Here is an 11,088-nt window from a genome sequence, read left to right as displayed (position 1 = left end):
GAATCAGGAGCGAAATAAAAGGATGATACAAGCGAGAGTGTATAAAAAAATCGACTTCTTTGTGCCCTATTTCCCTGGTTTTGCTATTAAGTTGAGATAAAAAAATAAAAAGGGTATTCATTGCGGCAACCAGCAGCAGCTGAGTTACCTTCCCGAAACAGTTAATAAAGGGGATGTCAACATGCTTTCTTTGTTTTTATTCAAGCGAAGAGACGAAAACAGGTTATGGTCGAGGCTTTTCGCCAGTACAATGGTTTTGGCTCAGTGTTACACGACCTGTTGCAACGGTGCTACGTATTTTGCTGTATACGGCACATATATTTTCGTTGTTCCTGTTCCTGTTGCCATGGTAATGTGATATTGCTATGCTGGGTTGCTTTGAGTTATGTTGCCATAGCAACAGCAAGAAAACTGATCTCCAATCTGCTTTTTTTGACCGGGTGTTCTATTCCACAAAATTAATTTATAAGATAAAGATGTTTCTTATTTTGATATAGAGAAATGCTCTAACCGTAATATTGTCTATTTTTTCTATGTTAAATATGGTTGCGACCATCTTTTCAATGTGTCACCAACTTTGTTTCTCAGAGCGAAACGCCTGGGAGCCCTAATAAGAGTTCAGCCCCTACTACCCACTTTTGTCGACCTTCAAATTTCGGGTGCAGATGCATACTTGCTTTCTCTTTTCTTTTCTTTCATCGACAGTCGTAAGAAAAAAATACAACACGTCCTTAGCACTCTTCCACTACGTTGGACTTAATCGCCCTCATATTCTAAATACTTTCCTTCCTTCCTTCCTTTCCTTCCCTCTCATTCATTCCTTTTCTTAAAAAACACTACCCTCCTTTCCTTTTTCCTCTCTATTGAAGACCCACCCCCACCTTCTCTGCCACCCCTTGTACTTTAATTCCTTATACTATGCTTTCCGCATCTACGCTCGCATCAAATGCATCAGATGCATTTTCAACAAATTCCGGCGCAACGACGCCCTTGTCACCTTATTCTACCGATTCGACTCCGAAGAACTCGGGAAACAACCCTTTGGCCGAGCTTATTGAAACCGAAAAGAGTTATATGGAAACACTCAAGATCATTGACATTGTAACGTGTTTATTCTTTATTTCTCTCGTCTAAGATAATAATTACCGTGCAAACATGCAGCACTGCACAATTGAAAAGATATTTGCTGTCTCTTGTGTTTCGGTGGGGGTGAATCAAGTGCTGTAATAAGCACCATACGATAATTTGGATATTCTCTAATAATGCCCTGATTTTTTTCCCTCTTTTTAAAAATATAAAAGCAATTAGCCCCGCTATGGACCGATCAATCCATTACTGATTTTACCGAGCTTTTAGCCAATGTTCGCGAAATCATCAAAGTCAACAAACGCTTCTGCGCGGTAAGGATCTCCGTTGGGGAGCAGATCCAATTCTGCAAGATATTATACATGTGTATTTGATTACTTATTGCGAATTTTATCACTGCAGAAACTAGTCAAGATCGCCGCAAACCCTCAGACGATCAAGGAGCTTGGAGACGTGCTCATGCAATGGGTTAGATATATAAATAAATTGCCCTTGCACCATCACACCCGGCAGATATTAACCTGTGTGTTTACAACTACCTATATGATAGGTTGATGATATGGAGGTCCCTTATGCCAACTTTTCGCGTGGCTACATACTCAATCTCAATCAACGTCAAGACATTGCCAAGAATCCTGGCATCCAAAAGCTGCTCAAGGTATATAAATATTTGTAAACAGAAGGCGTCACTATAAATATTGAACTAACCCAAATATTAATTCTAGGATTTGTCTGCTCAAGCATCCTATGAGATCAGTCTAGAATCTTTATTTAATGCGCCAGCACAACAGCTCAACTATTACAAAGTGTTATATAGTGTGAGTAACTACTGATTTTCAAAGTTCTAAGAAGTAGCAAGTGCGTTTCGCTAACCGAGGAAAATGCATGCATATATGCACTACTACAGCGTCTTTTAGAAAGTGCTGAGCCTGGTCGGGCTGATCACAAGCTTTTGGTCAAGGCCAATCGACGTATTGATACGGTCATGCTAATGGCCCAGAAAAGTTCTGGAAAATCAAGCGGGGCCACAGACCCTTCTTCTTCCCCTTCTTCTTCTGCATCGAGGGCACACACTAAACCACTTCCTATCGTTACACCCATCCAAACCAACATGACATCTGTGCGCTCTGAGTTAATTATGTCTTTTGATGGCTGTAAGCTTGACTGCTCTCAAGTCGTGGATCTCTTCAGCGGTTCGCCTATGGTTTGTATTTATGCAAAAAAAATCGTTTACTTCTTCCAAGTTTTTTTAACTCCTCGATATAATCTCCTTATTATGAGCAGCACCAGTATCAACCACGTCTACCCGACGATGCAGCAGTCGTTCTGCGGGATCATTTTGTGCAGCTGCCCGGAGAAACAAACGAAACGACACCGATTCGCGTCCAGCTTATCCTTACGAACGATGTCTTGCTTGTAGCTAAGGAAGGCACCAACAACGTGTACACACTCTTATACCCACCCCTTACTGTAAACGACATTACTGTAAAGTCAAAGAACCTCGACCGAGAGCTGGTGGGTGAGTACATTGTGGAATTCGCCGTTGTGGGCAAGAAGCACCTTACGATGCGAGCTGACCTCAAGGAAACACGCAACAAGTGGGTCGGCGTCAACGACAATGCGCCCAGCTCAATGACACTTGCACCAAAAGCGCTTAGAGCCGTCGTGCAAAAGCACGTTGGTGGCGGAGACGGAGCAGCAGAGGGATCTTCATCGCTAGCATCAGCATCGACACCAGCAGACAAGAATGCCCGCAAGAGTGGTATCCGCAAACATGACATATTTTCGTTTTACACGGATCAAACGGGCGAGATATCCCCATTGTCTTCTGATGAGTCATCTTCTGAAGAGTTTCTCCCAAAAGGTAGAGTAAATAAGTGCAGGGGGAGGGGCGCCATCGGTAATAGGTCAAGTGATCATCGTATCTTTTTCTGCCTTTTACAAACATATAAGGGAAAAAGTAAAAGGAGAAACGAAAACAGGCAAAAATGCTCTTGAGCGCCCCATTCTGAAAGGTGTTTAATGTCCTTATTTAGTACCTGCGCTGCCACCCAAAGATATTGTACAGCAAGAGCAGCAGAAGCACGAAACGAAAAACTTGCCTGCTCCGCCACCACCTCCGAAAGCGAGCAACGATGAAAGTGACTTGAAGCCACCAGCACCAGCACCAGCACCAGCACCAGCAAGACAGGATTCGCATCTATCGCCACGCTCGGCAAGCCCTGCACCTTCGGCGGTGTCCACGAGCACTTTTAATTCGTCAGGAGCGGAAGATTCACCCGGCGCGGCTGCACGGCCTGTATCACCCCGAACCATCGAAATCAGCCATGCTGTCGCACCAGTGGCTGCTATGCAAGCAGTGACTCAGGAATACAACGCTGCGGATCCAAAACTTTTGCCTCGCACCTCTTCTGTGAATCGCGGTGTTACTTCTTCTGCTGCTGTTGCTGCCCCTGCTGCTGATCCTTATACTCCTGCCATGACTATGCCCGCACGGACTTCGTCTTCTCGCCAGCAGCCACAACAACCACCTATGCAAAAAGCACTTCCACAACGACCACCTGCTGCTCCGGCCCATCACCAACAACACCACCAACAGCAGCAACAGCCTGGTCCCATGCATCATCATCCTTCGATGAATCGATCGCTTCCTCCACAGCCTCAATCGACACAACAACCAAGACCACCGGTGATCCATCAACCTCAGCCTCAGTATATGGCTCGGCCTGGTGCGCCGCCATTGACTCAGCGTCGTTCGTTCCATAACAATATGCCGGGTAATCGGTCACCTAGTCCAGGAATGGCTGTTGGTGGACCTGGTGGATATCCGCAACAACAGCCTACTCCTCCACCTCAGCAGCAGCAACAACAACAACAACAACAACAGCCGCCTATGGGTCGTCATTTGAATACTCCTCCTTACTTGCATCAGCAGCGATCCATGGATGACTTGAATTCGCCACCCCGCAGTGTAAGTTGGCGATAAACAAGAAGCCCATTGTTTGACTTTGTTTCCCAGAAAAAGAAAAGAAGAGCTGGTCACTCAAACTTTAACCTTTTTTCTCGGTTGTTCTTATCGTTCTATTGTGTGTATTTAGCCTACCCCACATATGGTGAACGGTCAACCCAACGGCATTCGCCAAGTTGTGTATAGCGGACAATGTGAAGTGTTCCATTGGAAGGCCGAGTCATGGTATGCCGTTGACGGCCAGTGCCTGCTCGAAGTGCGACAAACGTTCACGAATCGATCTTGTGTCGCCGTTCTTATGCAAAACACAGGCCAGCTATACTTGAACGCATGGGTCCTTCCAAATACGGTGATTTGCCATGCTTCACCCACCGACGTTAGCATTTCCGTGTTTATGGGCAACCAGAAGGAAAACTACCTTGTCCATTTCCAATCCCCGCAAGAAGCTGCGCACCTGTTTCAAATCTTGCAGCGCACGCATCAAGAAGCCATCCGCATGGGCGGAACAATGGGTGAAGGAACCTTGCGTGGCGCTCCACCTGGTGTTATTGCTGCTGCTGCTGATTTCTTGGATGACGATCCCAAAGACGACGAGCCCAAAGAAGAACCACAGCAACCCCAGACCTTACGTCTTGTAATGCAATGCAAGGCCAAGCTATTTGTCCAGCAAGAACATTCCAGCTGGAGCAGTTTTGGCAGTGTGACCATGAAGATCTCGCAGCAATTGCCTAGCAAAAAAATGCATATCGAGATGGAGAATGGCAAGGGCAACAAGGCAACCAAGTTGGTCAGCGCAACGGTTCACAGTCGCAATGTCAGTCGGATGAATCCAAAGCGTATCACGTTCTTGTTGACAAACGAAAAGGAACGGCAGAGTATGGTGTACATGGTCCAGATCAAGGAGGAGGAGACAGGTCAAAAGATCTATGAGTATATAAAGACCAAGAACGCAGAGAATGGCTGGTAAAAAAGAAACAAAATTATCCTCTCCACATATTCCGCAACTCATACAAACAACGCATAATATCTTTAGTAGTCTAGTACATGTATAGAACTCGCACACACACACACACTCTCTCTCTCTCTCTCTCTCGCCTTTTTATTTCCACGCACCATACAATCCAAACACACACTCATACACACACACTCACACTTCTTTATTCATCCACCCGTATTCCTTGTTTTGAGTTTCTTTTTTTCTTATTTATTCATACTCTTCCTTTCTTTCTCTTGTTCATGTACTTATCCCCCACCCCAAACTTCCCCTCAGGCATAATATATTTTTCTCATTCCTCTTATTACAAAATTGATCGGGAGACTAACTGGGCGGCCACTGATAGCCCATCATATCCATCGTGGGTGTATATATGAAATCAGCAAACCGAAACAAATCGTTGACAGCTATATCTGTCGGCTTTAGCCAGGACCAATCTTCCTCCAAGGATGCCGTTGGCGCGCTTGGAAGCACGGCCATGGGCGGCGGTGGAGCAGTACTAACATGAGCAGCCGTATCCGTAATGGTAGCCGTTACTGCTGCTCCAGAAGTAGGCGGGAATGGTGATGACGATGGATGCAGTGGTGTCTGTTCTTGCCAAATCGACGATGTTGATGATGAAGATGTTGACGATAATGAAGGTGCTGGTGCTGATGATGCGTCCTCTTGTTCTTGTTCTTCGTCGTCGTCGTCGTCCGGGTCGTGGGGTGATAGCGACGGATTTGTTTGCTTTTCAATGCGAGCAATCAATGTACGTACATACTTGTGGTGCTTGACGGGCGATGATTTGAGCACCGCTCCTACGCGCTGCATTTGCCGTTTCGCATGAGCCAAAACTTCCGGTTTCTTAGACTTGAACTGATGCCCGTACACCAAGCACGCCATGACAATCGTGTCCAGAGTGAAATGACACCATGGTTGGCGCAGCTGCATCCAGCACTCCAATAGCTCAGTGATGGCATCGGCGCTATTCAAACACAAGCGTAACGATAGTAGGTTCACAGTGTGTTGCTTGTCCGGATGAGGCGGCAGAAAGATTGAGTATAGCTGGCACATTTGAAAATGATACTCAAAGTTGAGCTTCAGACATGCCTGTTCCCGAAACGAAGTGCTTGTCCATGACTTTTGTTGGTGCGGGTTGTATTGGAAATAGCATGGTAGCTGCTTGTACCAAGTCTTGAGTTCGCGCTCCAAGGTGGATACTGTCTTGAACAAGGGGTCGCTTTGATGACAGCTGGTATGAATGCGGCGATAAATTTGGTTGATCATGTGTCTGTGCTTGGTAAATTCAGCGCGGTAACGGCGCTCGCCTTGTTCATGGTCCAAAAGCTGGATTGTCTGCGCTTGTAGTGGAAATAGCATCGGTTTATCTGAATGCGCTGCACATAGCGTCTCCAGAAATTCCAAGGCAGCAAACAGTCGGCGGCCTGTTTCGTCCTCAGGATGTGCGCGATGGAGGCCCAAGTCGAACGCCATACGGGTGGCTAGACCCAAGAAGGTATAGGCTTCAGATTCACATCGGTCCGGACCCGTTTTTCCAATGCTGTAGATGTACATCAGTAACAGTGCATGCACCGTCTCAACACGTGGTGTGAGAAATGCATCGCGCAGTAAGGCCTTGGCTGCAGCAAAGTAGGGTTCACCCACCCGGTTTGGATCTTGTTGACCCAGAATACCGTGGTAGATGGCTGCATGGCGTGCTGACCAGGATAAGACGGCATTAATTAAGAGCGGTGATGCGGTCTGTTCTTTGCATTGTTGTAAGAACGTATCCATCTCGGGCAGCGGCAAGCACAAGAAACACTCTTCGTAGATTTTGAGTAGCTGATTCAATAGTGCGGGATGCGGTAGTTTCCGAGCAATGCAACACGATGTACTGGTTCGTGATGTGGTAGCACAAACTTCGTGATTGCTATTGCCAGATTCCCAAGCGCTATACAGCGGGAAGATGATGTCTTTGGATCTGTACAGGGGATTGTATTTGATAACAACGGCGTTTAACCCGTCTTCTTCGTCATCCTCGTCATTATCCTCTTCCCGGTGATGCTGCTGTGGGCTTTCATGATGATGATCGTGACCGTGATGTCTTTTGATTCCTCCTGGTGCTTCTGCATCAGTTGTTGCTGTCTGCGCATTCGAATATGTTGCTGGATGCGGCAGCCCCGCGTGTGACGTTGGGTTAGAGTGTTTCGGCGTACTAGTGGTCGTTGCGATTGTTCTCAGCTGTGACAAGCCGGAAAGCAGTATATCATATAGGTCATTCAGAGAAATGATATTCGTGTCCACTCGTAGACCATTAGGTGTCAAGGAGACGGCCCAGTTTGGATTTAATTGTTGCTGTTGAACTGGCGATGACGGTGGGGGTGAAGATGAAGATGAAGAAGAGGAGGTAGCTAAGGGGATGGACGACGACGGTACTTCAGCATCATAGTTGCATGAAGGTGCTGTGGCTGTTGTTGCAAACTCGTGTTTCGTTTTTAGTCGCTTATTTCGAATCTCTTTGGCAATGAATCGTGTGTCGTCTTTAATTCCTTCAACACCACTTTCTATTGCAGCAACCCGGGATTGCAGTTGGCTTACAGTTTCGTTGAGCTGCACCAAGTTGAACAAGTCAATCTGCGTAGGTGCTCCTGTGTATGAGCATGCGGCTGTATGTACAGAGTATATAAACAAAGTCGATTATCACCCAATTTAGTGTCGCTGCTGGTTACTTTCCATCCACCATAACAGCAAAGACACCCCCCTTTTTTTTGTTCCCTCTCGCAAACAAAGAAATACCCGGCAACGGCGTACCTTTAGCGCCGCGGCATCGACCACATATTGGATGGGCGAAATCACACTTGACTTTTGTCGATAATAAGAAACATCATGGTTTGAGTATTGCTGTGAGGAAATCAAACGAAAGTAAGAGTGTCGTTATTGATGTCACAGAATTTATCTTACCCTTCTTCAGTCTTTCATTTGTGTGTGGTGACAGAAACCAAGAAGAGCAAAAATGTAAGAGTTTACTTCTTGGTGTGTTGTTGAGAATATTAACTTCTGAATGTTAAATACCTGCACCGCTCGCAAGCCAGCGTCATTCGCATCCGTTTTGACGTTGAATGAGGGTCGTTTTCAAGAGTCATTTATCTCTTTTGCTTTTTTTTCGGTTGTATGTGTAGCGTGTAATATGAAAAAGACGAGACAATAGAATGATAACCCGGATGAAAGGAAGAAAGAGAAAGAGAGAAACAAAAAAGAAAGGAGACGAGAAGCTTAAAAGAACACGCTGCAGACTTGCTTAAACGTGATACTTGCATTAGTACATACCAGTATTACCGATCTGTAGTTACTCTGTTTTGGATTTGAAATATGACTAACGATCTCATGCCATGCACAATGCCGAAAATAGTTACTGGCTTATGTATGTAAGCATACAGCAGTAATATATATATAGTATTACATACAAATAACAAATATATAAATATAGTATACAGGTAATAGGAAAAGTTGGTTGGATGCGGGTTAAAGTAAAGAGAGTGCTAATGATTTAAACGAGCCACATCACTGTCCTGCTTACTACAGAAAGCAGTAGTGATATGATTTATCGTTTTCTATGTTGCCTTGCCAACATTTCAGAGATTAGTGAAACAGAGTCCAGCCCCAAGGTATAGTAGTGGTCGTTTTTCGACGGATCAAAGATGCTTGTATGTGCATCAATCTCGCCTTCCATTCTTGAAGTGATGGGTATAAAATGATGCGCAGTCTCTGGAGGAGGCAACGCGATAAATGTACGTGGATCACTTGCTAAGCTGTCGTCACTCGTTAACTGATATAATGCGCATACCTCGAAGCTTAGCATCACATGTTCACACTTAATGCAGCAACATCCAGCATCTATCGCCACTCCATCAGAACAGGCACACCACCTTCTATTATGCAGAAACTTTATATCGGCTTCTTTACCTGGACATAAAAACACTTGAACATGACATCCGGTAGCTCGGTGAGTCGACGTACTCTATAAAATAATTGGATCAGGCAACTCAAATTGTATCAGACATGTATATACAGATATGGAAAAAGGAGTAGCACCAGGTATAATATTACTTCTCTTTTCATACCTTTCCCAGCAGCCATTCAGATCCATCAATGTACTGACGAATTCGAGATGATCAAAAACATCCGTCATCCCTGCAGTGATCTTTTCTCTGGCCATATAGGCCGCCGCACCTGCTGCAGCGACACCCACAACTCCAGCCAGTAATCCCCACGAGGACGAAGATGACTTTTTCTTCGTTGCCGCTGTTCCGGGATATTCAATTGCAGCTGCTTTGGTCGATCGTGATGTTGTCGCACTTGCTGCTGTAGCTGCTGTAGTAGCAGCACCCGTTGCCGACCAAAATCGACTCACATGACGGTTCACTTGTTCTGCATGGCTCAACGCCTGAGTCGTAACAAATCGATGATTGACAGAATAAAACGGTGTATCATATGCTATTAATCCAAGAATATCGGCATCCAAGACCTCTGGATTTTGTTTCCAGTGAAGTATTGCTTCAGCAGCTAAATGATCGTGATACGAGATTAATATCTCAAATGAATATCATGCGTACATGGTAGGAATCTTATACATACAATAACCCTATATACGAATCACTCATTAAAATTGTAATGACACTTACATACAAGTCCACCCATGGAATGCCCGAGCAATACAAACCGGACCCGACCACAACCTGCTTCCTTTTGTGCTAATTGAACTTGTCCCTGAAGCCACGCTAGTAGGTTCTTTACCGCTAACTGAAAATCGCTTTTTTTATAGCAATGCTTAACATACTGTTGTCATGAAGAAAGCGTTGTCATGGCTTGTCGCATTATTGCTAATTACTTCAACTTACCCTGAGGTTTTGTATTTGGGATAGATTTTGACTTCAACACGGTCGTGGGTGGTGATCGTTTTTAATCTGTTTGGGAAATCCTATGTGGCAAATAACCTGTTATAACTAATATAAGTGGTAAAAAAAAGAAAAGGTTAATGTGTGCATACCTTGAACGTCGTATCGCCTCCCCTGTATCCATGAACAAACACACACAATAAGCGATCGTTTGTCATAGTCTAATGCATAAAGATTCTCTAAGTTTCCTTTCTCGCTAACGGTTTTTAATTGACCGGGTCAACTACATGCCGTGCTTGTACCTGAAATGAAGAATTGATCAAATTTGATTGGACGACTTTGATAATTGTAACTCATCACATTGAGCGAGCAACAGACATGCTGCTCTTTATCACTAACCTCGACTGGCATTTCTCCCACCCTTCCACATCCATCCTCAGATATATATCAGACATACAATGAGATAAATCGCCATTTAACGGGTGTACATTGGGCATTTATTCTCGGCACCGTACCATTTGAACCTCAGGTAGTTGATCTCTCTGCTTTGTCTCCAAAAGTCAACGTCGCACTTACTAAATTAGTAGCTACCAGTACTCGTCGACGACTCAACTTCCTTCCTTTATAGCTACTACCAGTTCTGACAAATGTAAATTGTCATAAGAGTTTGAATCCAACAAGATTTAATACAAAAAACTGCTAGAGTCAATCATGAAATACAGTATATGATCTACTATTGGTGCTCTTATAGACAAGTGGCAACACTAACTGAATCTTCGCAATATGAAGATCGAGAGGAAAGGGATGACTCATTGTACACGTACGAGGAGAAAAGTTCGAGCGTACAATAGTCAGGTCTGAGCTAATCGTAAATGCCATCCATGTGTGAGGGTCTACTATTTAAGCATCTTCTATATTGCGCCATTCGTAAGCTATGTTTTACCTCTACTGATATCATAAATATGAAGGCGGTGGAGTGGGTTGATCTTCCCGGTTCAGTCTTAGAGTAGTGTACCACTGCTGTAGTATTTCATCTAGATGAAAACACCGATACCTTGATCTTATAGGATGTTTTGAACACTACCCCGCAGAACGGTGGTTCACGTCTACGCGTTCGCCTTCAGTCCCACTACTACTGTGCAGCGCGCTCTGGTTTTCCAGTC

General features: G+C 44.8%; 3 protein-coding genes across 3 annotated transcripts; 1 reads left to right on the top strand and 2 right to left on the bottom strand.

Moving 5' to 3' along the window:
- Nucleotides 1-558: 558 nt before the first annotated feature.
- On the top strand, nucleotides 559-5,347 carry BDB00DRAFT_821726 (uncharacterized protein). The gene is made up of 9 exons (XM_053123419.1): nucleotides 559-1,101; nucleotides 1,302-1,400; nucleotides 1,489-1,554; nucleotides 1,637-1,744; nucleotides 1,812-1,904; nucleotides 1,994-2,290; nucleotides 2,371-2,950; nucleotides 3,123-4,057; nucleotides 4,185-5,347. Exons 1-9 carry the CDS (start codon nucleotides 919-921, stop codon nucleotides 5,019-5,021), a joined length of 3,198 nt encoding a protein of 1,065 aa, XP_052980086.1. The 5' UTR covers nucleotides 559-918; the 3' UTR covers nucleotides 5,022-5,347.
- Nucleotides 5,348-8,328, bottom strand: BDB00DRAFT_821723 (uncharacterized protein). Its single transcript, XM_053123418.1, has 4 exons — nucleotides 8,103-8,328; nucleotides 7,992-8,002; nucleotides 7,842-7,892; nucleotides 5,348-7,696 (listed from the first exon to the last, which is right to left on the bottom strand). The coding sequence occupies exons 1-4, from the start codon at nucleotides 8,171-8,173 to the stop codon at nucleotides 5,373-5,375; spliced, it is 2,457 nt and encodes an 818-aa protein (XP_052980085.1). The 5' UTR covers nucleotides 8,174-8,328; the 3' UTR covers nucleotides 5,348-5,372.
- Nucleotides 8,329-8,365: 37 nt separating this feature from the next.
- On the bottom strand, nucleotides 8,366-10,200 carry BDB00DRAFT_821719 (uncharacterized protein). The gene is made up of 6 exons (XM_053123417.1): nucleotides 10,078-10,200; nucleotides 9,929-10,008; nucleotides 9,713-9,840; nucleotides 9,152-9,593; nucleotides 8,994-9,048; nucleotides 8,366-8,856 (listed from the first exon to the last, which is right to left on the bottom strand). Exons 1-6 carry the CDS (start codon nucleotides 10,141-10,143, stop codon nucleotides 8,632-8,634), a joined length of 996 nt encoding a protein of 331 aa, XP_052980084.1. The 5' UTR covers nucleotides 10,144-10,200; the 3' UTR covers nucleotides 8,366-8,631.
- Between the last annotated feature and the right edge of the window lie 888 nt (nucleotides 10,201-11,088).

Source organism: Zychaea mexicana, assembly GCF_025766255.1.
Source record: "Zychaea mexicana strain RSA 1403 chromosome Unknown BDB00scaffold_33, whole genome shotgun sequence".
NCBI classification, from domain to species: domain Eukaryota; kingdom Fungi; phylum Mucoromycota; class Mucoromycetes; order Mucorales; family Lichtheimiaceae; genus Zychaea; species Zychaea mexicana.
This window is presented reverse-complemented; position numbering and strand designations above follow the sequence as displayed.